General features: G+C 44.8%; 1 protein-coding gene across 3 annotated transcripts in view; it reads left to right on the top strand.

Moving 5' to 3' along the window:
- Window positions 1–13676, top strand: part of DBF4 (DBF4-CDC7 kinase regulatory subunit) — a 41980-nt gene extending 28304 nt beyond the window's left edge. For 2 of the 3 annotated variants that reach the window (XM_073581913.1, XM_073581911.1), the window contains exons 7-13: window positions 251–336; window positions 742–775; window positions 866–911; window positions 1651–1773; window positions 2417–2537; window positions 11676–11800; window positions 12698–13676. In XM_073581913.1, the coding sequence (XP_073438014.1) occupies window positions 251–336; window positions 742–775; window positions 866–911; window positions 1651–1773; window positions 2417–2537; window positions 11676–11800; window positions 12698–13580 (1418 nt within the window). In that variant the 3' untranslated portion in view covers window positions 13581–13676. The remainder of the gene's footprint in view (window positions 1–250; window positions 337–741; window positions 776–865; window positions 912–1650; window positions 1774–2416; window positions 2538–11675; window positions 11801–12697) is intronic. The other variant, XM_073581912.1, reaches the window with a different exon arrangement.
- Window positions 13677–20898: the final 7222 nt, after the last annotated feature.

The raw sequence follows: 20898 nt of genomic DNA, 5'->3' as shown, positions 1-20898 counted from the left end.
AGTGGCAGCAGCATACGGTAAGCAACCCAAAAATCCTGTTTTTTTCACACTTGACAAATCTTCAGATAATAACCATTTTGGATTATAATCCGAGCCATACTAATTTTTGTTTCTTTGTTGGCACAAGAGGTTTTCTGACTTGCCAGGTGCACGGTGAGCAGTACGGTATATCAATTATTGCTCCTCTGAAATGATCACATCAAACTTATAATTGTATTTTTATTTAATCATTTCTATTTGTATTTTTTAGATGCTAAAATCTACATAGACCAAAAGAAAAGATTATTGCAACCAATTCAGCAAACTGAAAAAACAGATGCTCCCGCAAAGTCAGTGGTAAGTTCAGTTTCTTTATATTTATTTTCCTTTTTTTTTTTTTTTTTTTTTTTTTTTTTCTGAAACGTGTCATTAATATGTGGTAAAAGGGTTGGTCTTCAGGAGTGCACTGCTCGCCTGCCTCCCTTGGGGATGGTGTGAGTGGCATGCTTGCTCCGTGAGACCAGCCCGGCCCATTCAGCCCGCAGCTGTGATCTACCAGGTTTTCAATTTTTTTTTTTTTTTTTCTTTAACAAAGGATTTAACCCTTTGAAAAACAAATCCTCACCAATCCCACATTATAACGAGTGTGTCGCTGATTTGGAAACTTGTGCAGATTTCTTTGGCAGCACATGAATGGAATTAAAAAAAAAAAAAAAATGTTCATTCGGGTTAAAATTTACGTTCTAATTTTTATATTTTAAGCAGGATAAACGTTTAAGAAGGCGGCAAACAAAAGGTCAGTGATTTCTGTATTTATTTTTAAAACTTTTTTTGTAGACGAAAATGACAGCCATTTTTGAGTGAATTTATTTTTTTTATATTGTAGTACAGAAACTGAAAAGTCCATTTATCAAGGTGGAAGACAGCAGCTGGTGCGTTCTCTCCTTTTGTTCTGTACAGGTTTCTTGTGTTTTTGTCCTTAGAGATGCCTTCCAAACCACTGTATTGTAGTGTTAATATTTTATTCACGCTACTGCTCTAGAGGTAACAGATTGAACAAGAACCACAGTGTCCCTCAATGGTGCCTATTGTTCATTGTATGGGTCGTGCAATGCAAACGTCTATTCACCATGATTTGTTTTAGAATGGAAACCACATCTCAAGTGTTACCATAGCATTAAAGGATATGAACCTATCCAAGGGTTTTTATTATGCATTGCTTATATAATGCTATCATTCTCAGCGCTTTACAGACATTATTTTTGTCCCCCATTGGGACTCACAGTCTAGATTTCCTATCAGTATGTCTTTGGAATGTGGGAGAACCTGGAGGAAACCCACGCAAACACGGGGAGACTACATACAAACTCATTGCAGATGTTGTCTTGGTGGAACCTGAACCCAGGACCCCCAGTGCTGCAAAATAAACAGTGCTAACCACTGAGCCACCGTGTTTCATGTATATGTGCTAAGTAAGTAGTTGTATCTGTATTTTTCTTCTTTGTGCATAATAAATAATATATTATTATGCACAGAGAAGAAAAATACAGATACAACTACTTACAAATGGAGACTTGCAAAAGGATTTGCAGCACCCTGGCCTGTAGCCCATAGCAAACCCAAATTTTGCATACCTGTGTAATCTATTCTAAAATTATCAATCTTTTCCAGCCAGTACAGACCCATCTTCTTGGTGTTGCCCCTTTTTCAGTCATTCCAGTCCACCTCCAAGCACTGTCGTCCTGTGGCTAAGAAACCTGTCGCTGCTCCAAAAGAGACAGAAACAAAGCAAAAGTACGTTGTTGGATCAAGATACACGGTGCTTAATAAAACCCTTTCCTGACCTGAAAAACAAAGGCAAATTTAATAACTATGACAAAAATGCATTTATCTAATGTCATAAAACATGTAAAAATATTAAATTATTTTATGATATTTCGTAACGTTTGTTCTAGTTGCCAAAAATACTGCAGCATTGGCTAAAATTAGTTAAAAATTGATATTTGCTGTCCTACCAATCCTTCGCCATTCCTCGCATGTGATTGCCTGGTCACCATCTGCTGGCTTTACAGCCAAAACTAGAAATAGGGTAGTATCAGACATGGCAAGTTTATAGTGCAAGTTCTACAACACCAAACTATGGCAGCAAATTGTAGGTAATGTCTGTGAACGGAGCATTAAAAACAAACTTCATTGTCATACAGCTTACAAATACAAGCATGCTGTGGATTCTCATATATGCAGCATGCTCGTTCTGTTGAAATGTTGCAGAATTTTATGCAACAATACAAAAACTGCAATAGATGTCAAAATCTTACTATGCTCCATTGAATTAAAAATGTCGCTTGGGTGCAATACCACACACAAAATGCCTTTTTCCCCCACTCTGACACCACCCCTTCCTTTACATATTTCTTTTTTTTTTTTTTTTCCCCAGCTTAAATAAGACTTGGCATGGTCAGGGTCAGAATGAAGGAAATATTTCTCCAAAACTGGATGAACGAAAAAGGCAAGGATACTGTGAATGCTGCCTTCAGAAATATGAGGATCTGACCACTGTAAGTACTTTCAAATGAGTCACAGTGAATATCAACATGACTTTTTTTTTTTTTTCTAAAGAGCTTTTTCTTGTGAACTGTGTGACAGAAGCTTTTGGGGTTTCTTTTATAATCGGTTTCTGATTTACCCCTTCCTGATATGGGACATAATAGTATCTCTTACGTTGGGTCCCATATGAGCCTGCAACATACCTGACAGAGGATATAGATAGGTGTGTATATGTATGTATGTATATATTGTATATACTCGTTTATAAGCCGAGGTTTTGAGACTTTTTTTTTTTTTTTTTCTGCTGAAAAAGACCTCACTCGGCTTATAAACTAGTCAAGGTCCCAGTGTGAAGGTCCCTGAGAAGGGGCCTGCGGTCGGCACCACCGGGGGGACAAGTTGCCGATGTCCTGAGCATGCTGGGACACCGGCGCGCTATAGGGGCCAAGTGCCAGTGTCTGCCGCTGGCTCAGGCCCCCGGAACTTGCTATATTCACCTGTCCCCGTTCCACCGTCGCGCGCCACTTGTCTTCCGCATCCTCTGGTTGTGACGTTCAGGTCAGTGGGCGCAATGATGTGTTTAGTGCTCGCCCTGTGCCTGAACAGTTACTGCAGAGAGACTGAAGCTGAAGACACAGCGGCAAGCGGCGGTAGAACAGGGACAGGTGAATATCGCAAGTGCCGGGGGCCTGAGCCAGCAGCGACACCGGTACCTGGCCCCCATAGCACGCCAGTGTCCCCACCTGATCAGGACACCGGCACCTGGCCCCCCAGTGACGACAGGTGAGTATGTCATTTTGTTTGCAGCAGCCGCATTATGCGTTATATGGGCATCTTATGGAGCCCATCATGAACTTTATGGAGCATATTTTATAGGGCATATTTTGTATGGAGCATCTTATGGGGCCCATAATCAACTTTATGGAGCATTATATGGGGCATATTTTGTATGGAGCACCTGCTGCATTTCCCACCCTAGTCTTGAGTCAATGTTTTTCCAGTTTTTACTCTGTCGCCTCATTGGGGGACACAGAACAATGGGTAAATGCTGCTGCCCACTAGGAGGCGACACTATGCATAATCTGAAAAAGATTAACTATGGCTCCTCCTTTGCAGTATACACCCCTGGACGGCGTTAGACTTCTCCAGTTTTTGCTTAGTGTCGCAAGGAGGCACACCTAAAAATTTATTTATTTTTTTTCTTCCCAACGGGATACAGATGAAGAGAAGTGGGTCTCCTGTGAAACTCCCGGGATGGCTCCTTCCTCGGTCCCCTGTTATGGGGTGCCCGGTTGAAGTTGAGATGGCTTTTCCCCATGTCGCTCCTTCCCCAGTCCCTCGGGTGCTGGTTCGAAGTCGAGGCCCCCCTCCTTCCCCAATTCCTTTTGGTCTTTGGGTTGAGGTCGAGGTGAGGATGAAGCCCCCTGATGGTGACAGCAGCACCCTCCCTAATCCCCCTCTGGGGACATTAGGTTGAGACGCCTCAGGTAGGGTCTGTATGACAACACTCTGCAGCTCACAGCAGCCATGGACCCCAGCCCAGCTGCGGGCTCCTGTCGGGGCCGGGGGGGAGTGTAAGCAGGCATGGCACAATAGAGACAAGGGCTCCCTGCACCCATGTCTCTGCGGCAGCACCAGATCTAGGGTGCCTCGGAGGGACCCCTCATAGGGCCCCCCTTCCGCTTATAACCCCACCGCCATACTGCCTTTAAATCCGGGGGGGGGTCCGGTTCAGATCCGACCCCCTCCCGGACTTCAGCGCCGGCCTGGAGCCTTTCTGGGCATCAGCCATCTAATTTAGGCCGCGGCTTCGGCCTAGCTGAGGCCGCTGCCTCCTCTCCGCCCCCCCCCCCCCCCCCGGATGACGAATATGACACTCTACAGTGTCATAGAAGGGGCGGATCGAGACAGAAAGGGCGTGTTTTTACACAGCTTTGCGCGCTCTTCAGCTCTCCGCCCCCTTCTTCCTCTTCTTCTTGGCGGCCATTTCTGCTGCAGGACATCAGCAGCACCACGTCAGCCAGTCTCAGGGGGGCACAGGACTGTGGATCTTCGGCGCTGGACATAGGGGCAAACTGGTGGGGTAAGATCACAGCTGGATTTTTTACTTGGCTGTGAATCCATATTCCCTATAAGGCTCTTCTATAGGTTCCTCTGCATAGCCACCACTGTAGGGCCCTCTGCATAGCCAGCCCTTCTGCACTCTGGACACTATGCCAGGCTCAAGGTCCAAGAGAACCAGGCAGGACTACTTTTATGCATTCTGCACAGCCTGCAAAGCCACTCTCCCCAGTGGCAGCACGTACCCGCACTGCCGGGATTGTATCCAGAATACTGTGTCAGAACCCCAAGAAGCCCCTACCAATGCCTCAACGTCTGCTACCACGCCGGAATGGGCTACTCAAATGTCGCAGTCTGACGCAATCCATAGATAGCCTAACCTCCACATTGCTTCAGGCTCTGCAGGGTCATGCCTCGGCTATGAGCGTTACCCAGCAAAGGGACAGCTCCTCTCAGGGACATGCCGTTTCAGGCACACCCAGACATAAGCGGACCCACAGGTCGCGTTCATCTGTGTCACCACATAGCACACGGTCATCCCCCTCTAGGGAGAGACATCATAGTTCCAGGTCACCTAGACCGTCTCCTACCAGGGACAGCCAACGCAGATCTCCACAGCGATCCCCGACCACAGCAAACCCCCGCCCCAGTTCACCCACCAGGGAACACTTCAGCGATACACAGGATTCGGAAGGCATCTGTGACTCTGACTCAAATAACGAAATGGAGGGGTCCCTGATCCCTTGTCCCCCTAGCAATACAGCCCTAGTTGAGGACGTAATCTCTTCCATCCATCGGGTGCTGGATATTTCTGATCCACCCCCGGAAGCCCCAGAACACAAGATTTGTTTTGAGGGTGTTCTGACACTGCTAAACACCCAGAATTTAAGGCGATCCTTAACCAGCAGTTTTCGCAGCCTGAGAAGAAATTCACCAATAGCAAATATTTGGAGGCAAGGTAGCCCTTCCCGCAGAAGGACACCAAGGAATGGACAGATCCACCCGAAGTGGACCCCCCAGTCTCTAGACTAGCAGCACAGACCCTCCTCTCACTGCCAGATAGTTCAACCCTCGGGGAAGCAGCAGACCGTCAGGTAGAACGCATGGCTCGTTCAATTTTCGAAGCTGCAGGGGCCTCCTTGGCTCCCGCGTTCGCTTCAGTCTGGGCGGCCAAGGCCATTCTGGCTTGGGCCAAAAAAATTACAGGCTGGCCTCCAAGCTTCAACTCCTGAGCTGTCAGACCAAGCGGTTCAAATAGCAGTGGTAGCAGATTACATGCTTCATGCAGCTCTGGATTCTGCAAGGGGGGTAGCGGGGATAGCATCAAACACATCACGATTCGGCGTATCCTCTGGCTGCGGGAATGGAAAGCGGACGCGGCCTCAAAGAAGTCCCTCACGCATCTCCCGTACCTCAGTGGGCGGCTTTTCGGTGAAAGGTTGGACACAATGATATCCAACGCCACCGGGGGTAAGAGTACCGCTCTCCCTCAAGTAAAACCTAAACGCACTTTCAAGAGGCGTAACCAAACTCGATTCCGATCCTTTCGGAATTCTTCGGGCTGGTCCGTCTCACGTCCAGCACAAAATCGTAACCGTTCTCCACGCACAGACAACCCAAGGGCGGCGCAGAGGCCGGACAGGACCTGGCAGTCGAAAACAGGTCAGCCGAAGCCCAAAAGAGGAAAACCTCAGACGTTCTCCACATCATAACTCACGAACTCCAGAAGACACCCCACCCGTAGGCGGTCGACTTTTACTCTTTCAGCAAGTCTGGCTGCCTATTACAGAAGACAGGTGGGTCAGGGAAATAGTGTCTTCCAGATACAAGATAGAGTTCACTTCCAGCCCACCAAACAGGTTCTCCCTCTCTGTTCCTCCAAAACCGCCAGACAAGACTCTCGCCTTTCACCAAGCGGTTTCTTCTCTCCTTCAAGCAGGAGTCGTAGTACAGGTTCCTGCGGCCGAGCGCTTCCAAGGGTTCTACTCCCAATCTATTCGTAGTCCCCAAGAAAGGAGGCAGCATGCGGCCCATACTGGAACTAAAACAACTCAACAAGTATGTACGGGTTCGTCATTTTCGCATGGAGTCCCTTCGGTCCATCATTGCGTCCATGGAGCAGGGAGAATATCTCGCCTCCATGAACATACAAGACGCATACCTGCATTTACCGATTGCTCCCGCCCATCAGATATTTCTCAGGTTTGCAATCAACCAGGATCACTACCAGTTCGTGGCTCTACCGTTTGGACTCGCCACGGCTCCCAGAACGTTTACCAAGATCATGGCAGCCACCATGGACGTTCTACACTCCAGAGGCATAGTAGTCATTCCATACCTGGACGACCTTCTCATCAAGGCTTCCACCTTCAAGGACTGCGAGCTCAGCGTCTCAATCACAATCAACACTCTGAGTCGCCTGGGCTGGTTAGTCAACCTACAAAAGTCATCGACTACCCCAAGTCAGTCTCTGACCTTCCTGGGAATGCTATTCGACACCTCCAGGGGTCTGGTGCTTTTTCCCAAGGACAAGACACTGGCTCTCCATCTAGGAGTTCGCATACTCCTCCGCAATCCCCCCCAATCTCTCCGGTTTGTCATGAGAGTCCTCGGCAGGATTGCAGCAGCAATGGAGGCGGTGCCATTTGCCCAGTTTCACCTCAGGCCTCTTCAACTAGCCATCCTCAAGTCCTGGGACAGGAATCCGTTTTCCCTCGACAGGGAGTTCCAGCTAACATCGTCAACCAGGAGGTCTCTGCACTGGTGGCTCAAGCCAACCTCGCTTGCAACGGGAAAATCCTTTCTCACAGGTCAATGGAAGGTCCTGACCACCGACGCGAGCCTGACAAGTTGGGGTGCGGTGCACCTACATCACAGGGCAAGTGGTCACCAGTGGAAGCGAACATGCCCATCAACATCGTGGAAATTCGGGCCATCTTCCTAGCGTTGAGAGCTTTTTGTCACTTACTGGCAGCCTCTCATATCAGAGTACAGTCGGACAATGCCACGGCGGTGGCGTATGTGAACCATCAAGGCAGGACCCCCAGTACCCAGGTGATGAGAGAAGTGACACATATATCCTCAACTTGGCGGAAGACATGGGGTCGGTACTCTCTGCGGTCCACATTCCGAGAGTGGACAACTGGGAAGCCGACTTCCTCAGCAGACAAGGGATGGACTCGGGAGAGTGGTCTCTCCATCCCGAAGTTTTTCACCAGATCTGCCATCGCTGGGGGACCCCGGACGTGGACCTAATGGCATCCCATCTCAATGCCAAGGTCTCCAATTTCATGGCCAGGACGCGTGATCCGCTGTTGCTCGGAGCAGATGCCCTGGTTCAGGACTGGACTCAGTTCCAGCTTCTGTACATTTTTCCACCTCTCCCCCTGATATCCAGAGTAGTGAGGAAAATCAAGCAAGAGGGAGTTCCAACCATCCTAATCGCGCCGGACTGGCCCAGACGTACATGGTACGCAGACATCGTACAACTTACAGCAGACGCCCCCTGGCGTCTCCCCGACGTCCCGATCTTCTGTCACAAGGCCCGTTCTGCCACCAGAACTCAGGGGCTCTTAATTTGACAGTGTGGCCCTTGAGACCTGGGTTCTAACCCAGGCAGGGCTCTCACCAGACGTCATTAGAACCATGATCAGGGCACGGAAACCAGCCTCCGCCAAGATTTATTACCGTACCTGGAGAGCTTTCTTTACCTGGTGCGAATCTCGCGGCCAGATCCCTCTCCCTTATTCCCACCCCAAAGTACTTGGTTTTCCCCAATCGGGCCTGGACGCCAGGCTGTCCCTGAGCTCGCTTAAGAGCCAGGTGTCAGCGCTCTCAGTGCTTTTTCAGAGACGCATTGCTAACAAGCCGCAAGTAAGGACTTTTCTCCAAGGGGTTTCCAGATTGGTTCTCCCCTACAGACGTCCACTGGAAACGTGGGTCATCAACCTGGTCCTGACGGCATTGCAGGGACCACCTTTCGAACCCCTTAAGGAAGTCCCACTCCGCCTTCTATCCCAGAAGGTGGCCTTTCTGGTGGCAATCACCTCTCTATGCAGGGTGTCTGAACTGTCGGCACTCTCCTGCAGACACCAGTACAAGGTGGTTCTCCGTACAGTCCCATCCTTCCTTCCGAAGGTTGTGTCCAGCTTCCACCTCAATGAGGAAATTTCACTGCCATCCCTTTGCCCGGTTCATAGAGTGGGGAAGGCCCTGCATACGCTTGACCTCGTCAGGGCATTTCGTATATACGTGTCTTGGACTGCACCTTTCCGGAGGTCTGATTCCCTTTTCCTTCTTCCGGAAGGTGTTCGCAAGGGTCTGCCGGCTTCCAAAGCTACCCTTTCCAGGTGGATCAAAGGGACTGCTTAGGGACGTCCCATGGTTCTGTGTCCCCCAATGAGGCGACAGAGTAAAGGAGGTTTTTGTGTACTCACCGTAAAATCTTTCTCTTAGCCTCTAATTGGGGGACACAGCTCCCACCCTGTTGCCCTTACGGGCCATTGTTACGGTTGAGTTCTCATATTGTTCTTTGAGCTCGTACATAGTAGCCTTCTTACAGGCATGGTTGTTATTTTTGTTACGTTCCTCCTAATGCTTTTGCACAAAACTGGTGAAGGCTAACGCCGTCCAGGGGTGTATACTGCAGAGGAGGAGCCATAGTTAATCTTTTTCAGATTATGCATAGTGTCGCCTCCTAGTGGACAGCAGCATAACACTCATGGTTCTGTGTCCCCCAATTAGAGGCTAAGAGATTTTACGGTGAGTACACAAAAATCTCCCTTTTTTTTTTTTTTTTTGGTAAAATTAGGGGCCTCTGCTTATACTCGGGTCGGCTTATACTCTAGTATATACGGTAGCTATACATATCTTTTCATTACAATATATAAAGGAAGCAATGACCAGTTCAATTCCAATTTGAATGGGCGATAAAATAAATCCTAAAATTTGAGTTTGAATTTTTTCCTCTCAGTCTAAAAATAAACATATTTGGCATGAGCATTTAATTTATCAAAATATAAAATTTGTACACTTAAACACTGAAAAGAGAAAATATTGACACTCCAGACCTGCAGTTTTGTTATTCCACCATATCTTGCAGATTTTCTGCACCTTACTGGGTTACTGCATTTTATATTTCTATTTTCCTTGCGACTGTTTAAGAGCTAGGTTTTTTGCTGGTGTTTTTTTTTTTTTTTTTTATAAGCGTTTTTAATGCTGCGGTTTTTGAACATTTTTGGTATGTCATGTTTGAAATTTAAACTGCAGTGTTCTGATACTTACTGGTTTTTTGCTTTGTCAAAACTTTGATAGTTTACATGCGTGTTTTTTTTTAATTTATTTTTTTTTATTCTAGCCTGTGTATTTTCGACATCTAATGCAGTTTTGAGGGGAAAGTTCACACACACAACTAGGTGGTAAAAAAAAATATTTCATGTTGTGGATTTTTTTTAATTTTTTTTTTTTTTTTTTTTTTTAAATCAGTTTATATAACATAAAAAAACTATGTGCATGAGATTTCTAAAAATTATATCCACTTAGCTGTAACTGTAAGATGCTGCATTTTTTTTGTGCCGCAAAAAAAGTTAGTAAAAAATTCAGTTAAATGTCTTGTAAATCAAATCCATGTGCTTTCCTGATTCTATCTCTATTTTCTGTTTAGTAGTGTATTGCTCCAGTGCAGATATTCACATTTGTTTCTTCTGGAGCGTAGCATGTGAAATTTCTGCTGTGCAGTCCAACTCTGAGGGTGAACACTTTTAGTAATAATAATAATCTTTATATAGCGCCATCATATTCTGCAGCGCTTTACAGTTTAACAGTTTCAAAACATAAGTCATAAGTAACAACGTTAACAATACAATAATTAAAGCAAAATAAGACGAAATAACATTTCACAGATCGCCAGCTGATCTAGCAGTTTTACATGCTGCTGAGCTGTGATTGGCAGCATCTGAGAGGGAGGGTGGAAAGCACACGCCACCAGAGAAGAATCTGAAGAAGCGCAGCGGTTGGACTGTAAGACAGAGATTTCACATATTGCACTCCATAAGATACTAATGTGAATATCTTTGCAATAGAGCGCAACACCGTGCTAAAAGGAAAAGCTGAAGAATTGGGGGCGCACCATTTTTACAGCAAATTGAATGCTGGGGGAAAAAAAAAAAAACTTGGAAAACAATAGCAAACTTGCGTTTTGTTTTTGACCATTTCTCCCCATTTGGAATTCTCTCCTGGTTTTCAGTACATTATATGATAAAATTGTGTTATTCAAAACCAGGGCTGTGGAGTCGGAGTCGTGGAGTCGGAGTCGGAGCTCATTTTGGTGGAGTTGGAGTCGGTATAAAATGGACCGACTCCGACTCCTAAAATATATAAATTGGGTACATTAATTCAATGCAGGATGTGCTGAATATTTTTTCATAGGAGTTTGGGAAAGTTATGAAATGTCCTATAAATGGCTGTTATATTCCTGATCTAAGGCTACATTCACACACAGCGTTTTTCCTGTGTTTTTTGAGGATACGTTTTTCAGCTGCAAAAGCTGATCATCTTTTTAAAAAACTGCATCACCTGAAAGGTTTTTGAGCTTATAGATAATGTTTTCAATAGCAAAAGCAGATTAGAAATCTGCTCTATCTATCCATTTATCCATATCTGTCTATCCATATCGTATCTGTACCAAAAAGAATGAAAACCGGGTAGTACACCAATATATATTCTGTTCTATCTAAATATCTTGATTATTGGATCATAAAAATGATTAAATGTCTGAGGTTCACATTGTACTACAATAAATTTTTCACTTAAATATAAGCAATATGTGTGGGAGTCGGAGTCGTGGAGTCGGGGGAAATGTCTGAGTCGGGGGTCGCAGGTTTGGCTTACCGACTCCACAGCCCTGTTCAAAACTACAACTTCTCTTGCAAACAAAAACAAAGCAAAATGTCCATATGACTGCAATGGTGAAAATAGGTGATTCTTGGGAGGAGGAAAGAAAAATGCAGCCACAGATATATACCTGGTCAGGAAAGGGTTAAACTGAATAAAGAATTCTGTCCTAACTACTGTGTTTTTCCATATTGCAGCACCTTGGGAGTCAGCAGCATGTGAACTATGGTCTAGGACCCTACTATCAAGATGTGGACAATATCATTACCTCCTTCGAGTTTGACTTTATTGACTGGTCCACATTAAGACCAGAGTTACAAGGGTATTTTTTTTTTTTTTTTATTTTATTTTGAGGTTTTTCACACATTACACTGTGACTTATCAGTGCTAGGCATAATGGATTAGTGTGAAACATAAAGGAGCCGGAGTTGGGTCGTGATGATGATGATATACTCCATGCTCCCTTTAAGGAACCGCTTCTAGATCAGCAAAGTGGTTTTCCCAGCTCATCATTGTATTACAATGGCTGGCACGTAATATAACATTTTTATCTGCCAGAGTTTATAAAGCCCGTCCTGCAGGCAGCTGATTGCTGGAGTGGAGTATATTTTTAAAGAAATTTAAGTTTAAACATTGTTAAAAGTTTTTGGTAGTTCATTGATTTTTCACATCATGCGAATTAATAAAAAAGTAAAAATTCATGCAATTTTGCCATTTTCACTCCTCCCATTAAACATTATATTAGGCTGGTAATTCCTGTAGATTTCTCGGCCAACATCTCTATCATCACAGTCATGATTATATAATGACTGATAACACCTCTATACAGTAGATAACACAGGATCCACAATAGGTGATGTTACAGCTCACCTCCTCCTGTATAATGACTGATAACACCTCTATATACAGTAGATAACATAGGATCCACCATTCACAATAGGTGATGTCACAGCTCACCTCTTCCTCCTGTATGACTGATGATACCTCTATATACAGTAGATACCATAGGATCCACCATTCACAATAGGTGATGTCACAGCTCACCTCCTCCTCCTGTACAATGATATCTGTAAAGAGTATTTGCAATAAACATTTTCACCGAATCCCCAACCCTTCCCCACTAACTTGGGTCAAAATTGCTGCAAAATCACTGAAAGAATTGACATGCTGCAGATTTGAAAAAGCGTGCTTCAATTTTTTTTTTTTTCCTTCTCTACAGGCCTAGATTACATATTACCGCTGGCATTGATTCCCCAAAATTCTTTTCTGTCAAATTCCTGAAGATTGGTGTCCCTGTAAAGGTAATGGAAACGGCAACAGCGCTGGAGGCAGCCTGTCCTTCAGGGAATAATTTGGTTTGTCATTCTGAACCAATCTTTACCATTCCCTGCACACCGCAGTCCGTATGCAGTGTCACCTGTGTGACTGACTCCTTCTCCAAACCACCTAGTTCTCAAGTCATTACACCCACTAATGAGAACGTGTCCCCCACCATACTGCCAGAACCCACAAACATTTCACCGGATCACAATGAGTTCACCCAAAAAGACTTGCATCCAAAGGAGAATGAAAGGAAACTGTCAGAAATTGCTCCAAATGATCTGAACTATTTATCTGATCCTGTAAATTTCTGCCCTGGTAAAAGACTTAAACTGGACGACTTCACGGTGGAGGCTGACCATGTGTCTGAGCCACCACCAATGGGTACAACCGAACCATGCAAGGATTTGGAAAACTTTTCTCCTTTGCAGCAGCCAGACACATTATGCCACCTACCTCCCACCTCGCCTACCAGCAAATTGCACAGAAAAGTTGAACATTTGGAGCGTAAGGCAAGAAAGCAAGAGGAGCTTCCCTGTAATTCTTCCCGTAAAGTTTCAGTTCCATTGGATGAATGTGCTGTCTGCGCATCCAAAGACAGACTGGAGAGTTTATTTCAGAGCAGCGACTCGCAGTCTGAGTTTTACGGCTTCTCTTCTAACTCCGTGGACGGTCTGCAGTGTGTAGAAGACAAGGAGGAGCAGCCGTCCTCTCACGGACATATTCTCTGTTCATTGTTTTCACACACTAGTTCTTCAGCAGCTACATTTTATGGTTTTTAATGTGGTTTTTATGATTTTATAGGTTTTTTGGATATGTATTTTGCCTATGAAAGTCTTTAAAAAAAAAAAATTAATTAAACCTGTAATTAATTGTAACATTGCTAGTCAGAGAAAAATGATTACATAGTTTGTTTTAAACCCTTTCCTACAAAATGATGCAAATTTTATGTCCAGATTGCAAGTGCTGTTCTGCAATCCGCCATATAGTTACATCACTGGAATGGCACAGAAGTTTTACTTTTGCCCCCCAACCAGCAGAAGACTGCTGTTATACTCAGCTAAGCTCCGGATCTGCGTGCTAGTTCCTATCACAGCACTTTAACTTTCAAGATGGCTCTACTAATGGCAAATGAGGCGTTTGACACTGGGAATTTTTCCTTGGCCTTGTAGGTTTTTCCACAATAGTCAAACTGATCCATTTTAGGTCAAGCAACCCTTGATGACCAAAGATGCCACAAAAGCAGAACGTAAGGTGGAACCTGCTGACGAAAAAGGCCACTTTTGAAATGGAGTCCATTTCCTTAAGAAGTGGGTCACTGAAAATCCATTGTACCAGGTAAGTTATCACCCATGCACTGCAGTGTCCCGCTCTTAGTACAGACTGGGGTCCTAGCAATAGGCTACATTAGCTGAGTGTCTGATACTGTTGGAAGGCTCTGCACAAAAAAGACCAGACATCCAGGGCTCTGCCTATATTCTTTTTCCAATCCTATAGTAATTTCATGTTTATAATGTACTAGCTATGAACCTGTTCTACACGCAGGTGGCGAGCATTTTTATTGGTATATGGTCTCCCATCCTGGTATGTGCTTACCCCCTCCTATCCTGGTATGCATTGCCCCTTCATCCCTATCCTGGTATGCATGGTACCCCTTCATCCCTATCCTGGTATGCATGGTACCCCTTCATCCCTATTCTGGTATACATGGTCCACTCACCCCCCAATCCTGGTATGCATGGTCCCTCACCCCCTCCCTATCCTGATATGCATGGTCCCCTCACCCCCCCCCCTCCATCCTGGTATGCATGGTCCCCCTCACCACTATTAAACTGCACACATACAAAAAAAAACATTTATACTTACCTTTCTTCCCTGTGCTCCAGCGCTGTCCCGTTCTGCCTGGGGAGGAGTGTGGCGCCGGAGTATGCGCATGCCCATACCGTGCTGTCTGAAGACACACTGCGAATGTGTTTTCAGTAAAATGGCGTCAGATAGTGCTATGCGCACGCGCAATTCCGACAGCGAACTCCTGCCCCGGTCTCTGGCGAGAAGCGCCGCGGCAACGTTCCTCCCGGTCAAGTAAGTATGTAAGCATCGTGCTGGAGATCGCAGTATGCATTCAGTGTCTCACATACCACCATCTCCGGTGCCATACGCTGGGTGCCTTTGTCTGGAGCCAGACTGCGTAGGCGCGTCGTGCTTGCGCAGTCTATAAAGGCTTCGGACAGAGTGACGCTCCCAGCGTTATAGATTGTGGTGTTGGCATCAAAACGTAATGCAAAATAAGCTAGAAGAATAACCACCAGAGTGTGATGATAAATCCGTAATCATTCCCTAAGGATCCATCATATATGGGTAAAGGAGGGGATGTTCAAACTTTCCCAGTAGGCAAGGGTCCAAAAAGATCTCTACGCATTTCCTCATAAAAGATTCATCAGAGGAGCAGAAAATAGTGCCTGGTCCTCAGCAGCATAAACATGGAAAAGACCTTTGTTTTGTGGCGCAGCGAATCCCTACCCCCCTTACATATGCAGTAAGTGTGCCCAAATGCAGTGTTATGCTTGCCGTCTATCTCCAGCAATGTACTTTGCTCAGGTTGTATATTGCAGCACAGTGGAGAGGCCTGTACCATAGCTAGTTTTCAAGTGGGAGTGAGTAGTGCTTGCTATAATGGTGCATTAACCCTGGGCTTATATGACCTTCTGTGGCCCATTCTAATATGATACAGTCAGTATAATTTGTTCTAGGTGTGAATGTCAGCCTACCTACAACAGCCAGCTCCTCTTTCTATTAGCCAGCCTTCCAACGTGGTATTTACTGTGTTGTGCATATACAACATCGCGTCAGGCCAGCTAATGAAAAGAGGAGCTTGGGATACGGAAAGGCAGGAGGCGGTTGGAAGCGCTGTCGTCCAGCAGCCATGGAATTAGCCATTAGTAAGGTCCCGTGAACTTATTCAATCATCTCTAGTGGCAAGTGACAGTTTATCGCTATACAAATCCACCTCTTGTGAGATTGTTTAAACCATGATATAAAACAGTGTAACCATTAAAAGAATTATCCAAGCAAAATAAAACTTTGCCCGGGGGACAGGATATGTAAAAAATAAAATCGGCCATATTTACCCACCTGGATCCAAAGTGGGCCGCTCTGTGGTCTGTGCAAAAAGACATGAATGTCACCATTCCACCATCTGTGGCCTGTGAGCGGCTGCAGCGGTCAAATGACTTGAGCAGTGCATCATTTAATGTTTTATGATGACGCACAGCTAACCGCTGCTGCCATTCACAGACCACAGTGGTCTGGTGAAAAGGTGACCACAATGGTTCTTGTTTCTGCACAGACCACGTAGTGGCCTCCTATGGATCCAGGTGGGTCAGTCTCTGTAGGCGAGAGTGGCTGAGTGATTTTTTTTTTTTTTTTTTTTTACATATCCCGTCCTGTGGGCAAAGTTTCATGAAAATCATTGTAAGCTCGACCAATGGCCACTACAACGTATATTTTGTTTAAAGGGGCAGAACACAACCACCACCAAACTGTCGTACAACTCCCATCGTGACGATCTTTGGTGCATAGTTATCAAAGAAAATATTTGGTAAAGTAGCATAAATAATGTGCATGAGAAAAATGTGAATGTATACATTTTGGAAAAAATGCATCCAGGGAGCTTTCTTTCCAAAGTTTGTTTTATACGGTCCAGCACACGGCTTTTATTAAATAAACAAACATTAAAATAATGCTGATCCATTGACTTTTGAGCAAAACTGCAAACTAAGACACCTCTCCCTAGTGTTCATCACTCAGAAGGAGAGCCGGCCAAGAACACCTTGCTAAGGAACCAATACACATCACCGATAAATTAGCGAGGTGACAAGTGCCCTGATCTACAGTATGCCCAGCACCAGATCCACCATTGCTTCTGCTAATAATTCTGCATCCATATTATGAAACCACAACAGATCCATGATCTAATCATAAACACAAAAAGGATCTGTATAGAGAATGTCGATGCTTGGCTCACATTCCGGACAGTCAGTCCTTACTCACAGCCTCAGCTGGTTAGATACAGCTGCACCATATTTTTTTTTTTTTCATTAAAAAGTTGCACGTTTCTTCACGCCTCCGTTTTCTGCAAGTGTTTGTGAATTTTAGCTTTTTTTACTTCAAATTTGCAACTTTTAATGTGTGATTAAAGTTGCAGACTTTCTGCTTTCAGCAGAATTATCAGCGCCATCTGCTCTTTGCTGTGCTTAACACAGTCCCTCAACAGTATAAGCCTGCAGTTGTTGTACACTCCAACAAAAAAGTGTACGCGGTTAGCTACGCAAATAGGATTAATTATGATTTTGTTTTACTCCAAAAAACTTGCAACTTTTTTTTTTTTCTTTTACACCATCCCCGGCCTTTTTTTTTTTTTTTTTTTTTTTTTAAAGTGGGTTGAGTATAGCAGGAGAAGGGTGGCCAAGCCAGGCAGACTGACTATCATTTATATCAAAAAGTGGCATTATAGCTGCAATGTACTTCAGTACATAATTGGAATACATTTTCTTACGCTGGTGCTCTGGCAGCTGAAGGACGTGCCGATTTTACAAAGAGTTGTGCCCTTCCCAATGATTTTGGATAACATCCTTACCCATTTAGTATCATTGATGGTTTTTTTTTACAATGGAGGAAATTCATCAAAAGAAGAACTAAATTTTGCCTGTGGTTGCATTGCCGTTATTTGCACCCAATAGTGTTGAAATAAAGTCTGATAACTTTGACGCTTCTTTAATACTTCTGTCTCCAACTGATTTTTCACATTTTCTCCTCCCACTACTGGAAAGAATTTGCAATTTTGCACACTTGATCTGCCAGAAAACTTATTTGCACTTGTAAAAAAAAAGCACACAGAATATCAAAAATTGGTGCAAAATTGATGATAAACCCCCCTATGTTTTGCATTTTGTAATATGTAACCATCTGAGGATTTGAGAAAGGACTGATTGTCTGAATCATGTCAGGCAGTCATCAAGGTGTCGGAGTTTTGTGCCTGGATCATGTATATGTTTGGACTCTAAATTTCAATTTTTTTTTAATAGTGTTCGTCTGTTTTTTTTTTTGGACCTTTTTGGGTTTTGCTAGTTTGATACAGGTTTGAACTTCTAGACTAGTCCTTGCACATTTGATTGACGTGCAAAAATCTAGCGAACTAATCAAACTGGTGCACAATTTTTTTCATAGAACCTTTTTTTTTTTGCTTGTTTAATAATGCAGTTTGTGTGTTTTCAATATATATAAAGAATAATTATGTAAGATTGTCTCAGACCCTATGGATTGTGGTAGATCGGTTCACTCAGGTGCTCGGCACAGGAACACTTTTCATTTAAGTTTTCAACTGGTTTATTTAAAAAAAAAAAAAAAAACATACTGCATAAACCGGTGCAAAGTTAAGTAAATAAAAACGACCCTTCTGGCATAACGGGCAAAACAAACGGTACAGTCTGTGTGGCTGTGAGGATCCATCCACTCAAGGAAAAAAAAAACCACCTCTCTGGAGTTCTCATCTCAGACACACCGAATACTGAATGAATCCGAAGGCTCCACACTTAGCTTCTGAACCTCCCCCTGGAGTGGAGATATGGTGAACAGCCTCCCACCACACTCTTCAGCTGTTCATTAAACCTAGCCCTTAAAATGGCCAATTATCCCCTTTCAGCACATACTGTGCCGGAGCATTTTTCCAGATTCCCATCACTGAATATCCTGAGTAACACATATCTCCCCTCTAGTATTTTAACCGGAACCTCACCTGATCCTTCTCCAGTCATAAAGATTGAGAAATGAGATCCATGTATGTATCCATAGTTTACAGAAAAAAAGGCGCCACCCAACCCTTTAGGGGCTTAGTTTGTACATAAGAAGAGTAATAGTGTCATATGTGATGTCAAACACAAGCACCATTTCCACAGTCTTAAAGGATGCTTAGGGACCACCTTACAACTACCTCTAAGTGCACACGTACTTTTTTGCCCTGCGGATTTTTACGCAAATGACCTGCATTTTTCCTGTGGATTTCTTCCTTTTTTCTTGCGGTTTTTGTACGGTTTTCCCCTGTGGATTTGGATAATGGAGCAGGTGGAAAAGCGCACAAAAGAAGTGACATGCTGCATATTTTGAATCACAAGAAAACCGCGCGGAAAAATCCGCAGCGTTTTTTTTTCTATTGATTAACATGCTACTGTACATCACAATGCGGATATGCAGCGTTTCTGCGCGGTAAAATCCGCTGCGGATCCGCTGGAAATCTGCATCGTGTGCACATGGCCTAAAAAGCTGTCATCTCAGAGGTCATTACATCTGCAGTCGAATGCCATATGGACCGTCAGTATCAGTATGGCATCTGATTGGTACAGATAAATTACAATTCTGCAGCATAGAAAACTGTAAATGGTCTTGTAAAAGATTAACAACTGCGGAGTAAAAAAAACTGATTGCATTCAGATGACAAGTGGAAAAAAAAATCCCACTTCTGGATGAGAATGGGACCAATCTTGGTATGCGCTCGTGTGCATAAAACACTTAGAGAAGTTGTTATTGTTACGCTTTTGCACAATAAGAAATTGTCCAACAATTTTTGCAACTTTTGGCATTTTACCCCAGTTCTGGTCAACTCGACCAAAATGAGCAGGGTTAGTGCATGTGGGGGGGTATGGGGGCATGCGCGGAGTGCGTGCATTACACCACAGTTGGTGACCTTGGGACCGATTCATCACAGGTTTCACACTAGTATTCTGGCGTAAAAAACTTTGAAAAGTCGCATAATTTTGTTGCAACTAGTGACTTCTAGTGATGAGGGAACGTGTTCGGATTAGGTGGTACCGGAGCACGCTCTGGTGCTAGCAGGGTATCTTGGGTGGGCGCGAATAATATATTTGAGATCCAACAGCTGCAACACAAACAGCCCGTTAACAAACAGGCAATCCCTGCATGTGTTGCAGCGGTCTAACAGTCGCGAGACATGCAGCCGCTGGAACTCGAATATACTATTCGAGTACGCCCAAGATACTCTTGACAGCACCCGAGCACACAGATAACACCTTATCTGAGCATGGTCGCTCATTACTAGTGGCTGCGCTAAAATTATGCAACTTTTGGGGGTTCTCATGACATTTTCACCCAGCTCCGACAAAGTGGACGGACCTGGGTAGGGATCGGGACATGGCGACCGCCGCTCATCAAATTCATGACGAGCTGCAGTGTTCACTGCATCACAAATATTACTCGACAATGGACTGGAGTAGAATTTGTGGCGAAGTGTACAACTACATGAATCAGCAGCGTCTAACTCCAGCTAATCTCATCATCACAGGTGTGAACAAAGCCTATCTGGATGTATCGGGGGCCATTATCTGCCCCTAGGCAATGTGCAGAAGGATTGTTTTTAGCAGTTTGTGGTGCTGATCTACCCAAAATTCTCAAAAATCTTGGAAAACGCCTACAGATTCTGTTCTATTTGCTTTGCTGGGCAAATGTTTATCCTTTGAGTTTCTTCTTACTCTGTCGCCTTATTGGGGGACACAGAACCGTGGGTGTTATGCTGCTGTCCACTAGGAGGCGACACTATGCATAATCTGAAAAAGATTAACTTTGGCTCCTCCTCTGCAGTATACACCCCTGGACGGCGTCAGCCTTCTCCAGTTTTTGCTTAGTGTCGCAAGGAGGCACACCTAAGATTTTTTTCTCTTCCGTTTTTTTCCTTAATTTTTTTCAACGGATTACAGATGAAGAAAAGCGGGTCTCCAGTGAGACCCCTGGCATGGCTCCCTCCTCGGTCCCCTATTAAGGGGTACCCGGTTGAGGTCGAGATGGCTCTTCCCCATGTTGCTCCTTCCCCAGTCCCTCGGGTACAGGTTCGAAGTTGAGGCCCCCCCTCCTTCCCCAGTTCCTTGGGCTCTGGGTTGAGGTCGAGGGTAGGACGAAGCCCCCTGACGGTGACAGCAGCACCCTCCCTAATCCCCCTCTGGGGGCATTAGGTCGAGACACCGCAGGTAGGGCCTGTACCAGGCACCATTCGGCCACTTACATGTCCAGGGACCCCAGCCCAGCTGCGGGCTC

Source organism: Dendrobates tinctorius, unplaced genomic scaffold (assembly GCF_039654945.1).
Source record: "Dendrobates tinctorius isolate UK_male_01 unplaced genomic scaffold, ASM3965494v1 ptg000070l, whole genome shotgun sequence".
Taxonomy (NCBI): domain Eukaryota; kingdom Metazoa; phylum Chordata; class Amphibia; order Anura; family Dendrobatidae; genus Dendrobates; species Dendrobates tinctorius.
Note: the sequence above shows the minus strand (reverse complement) of the source record. Positions and strands in the feature narration are given on the sequence as shown.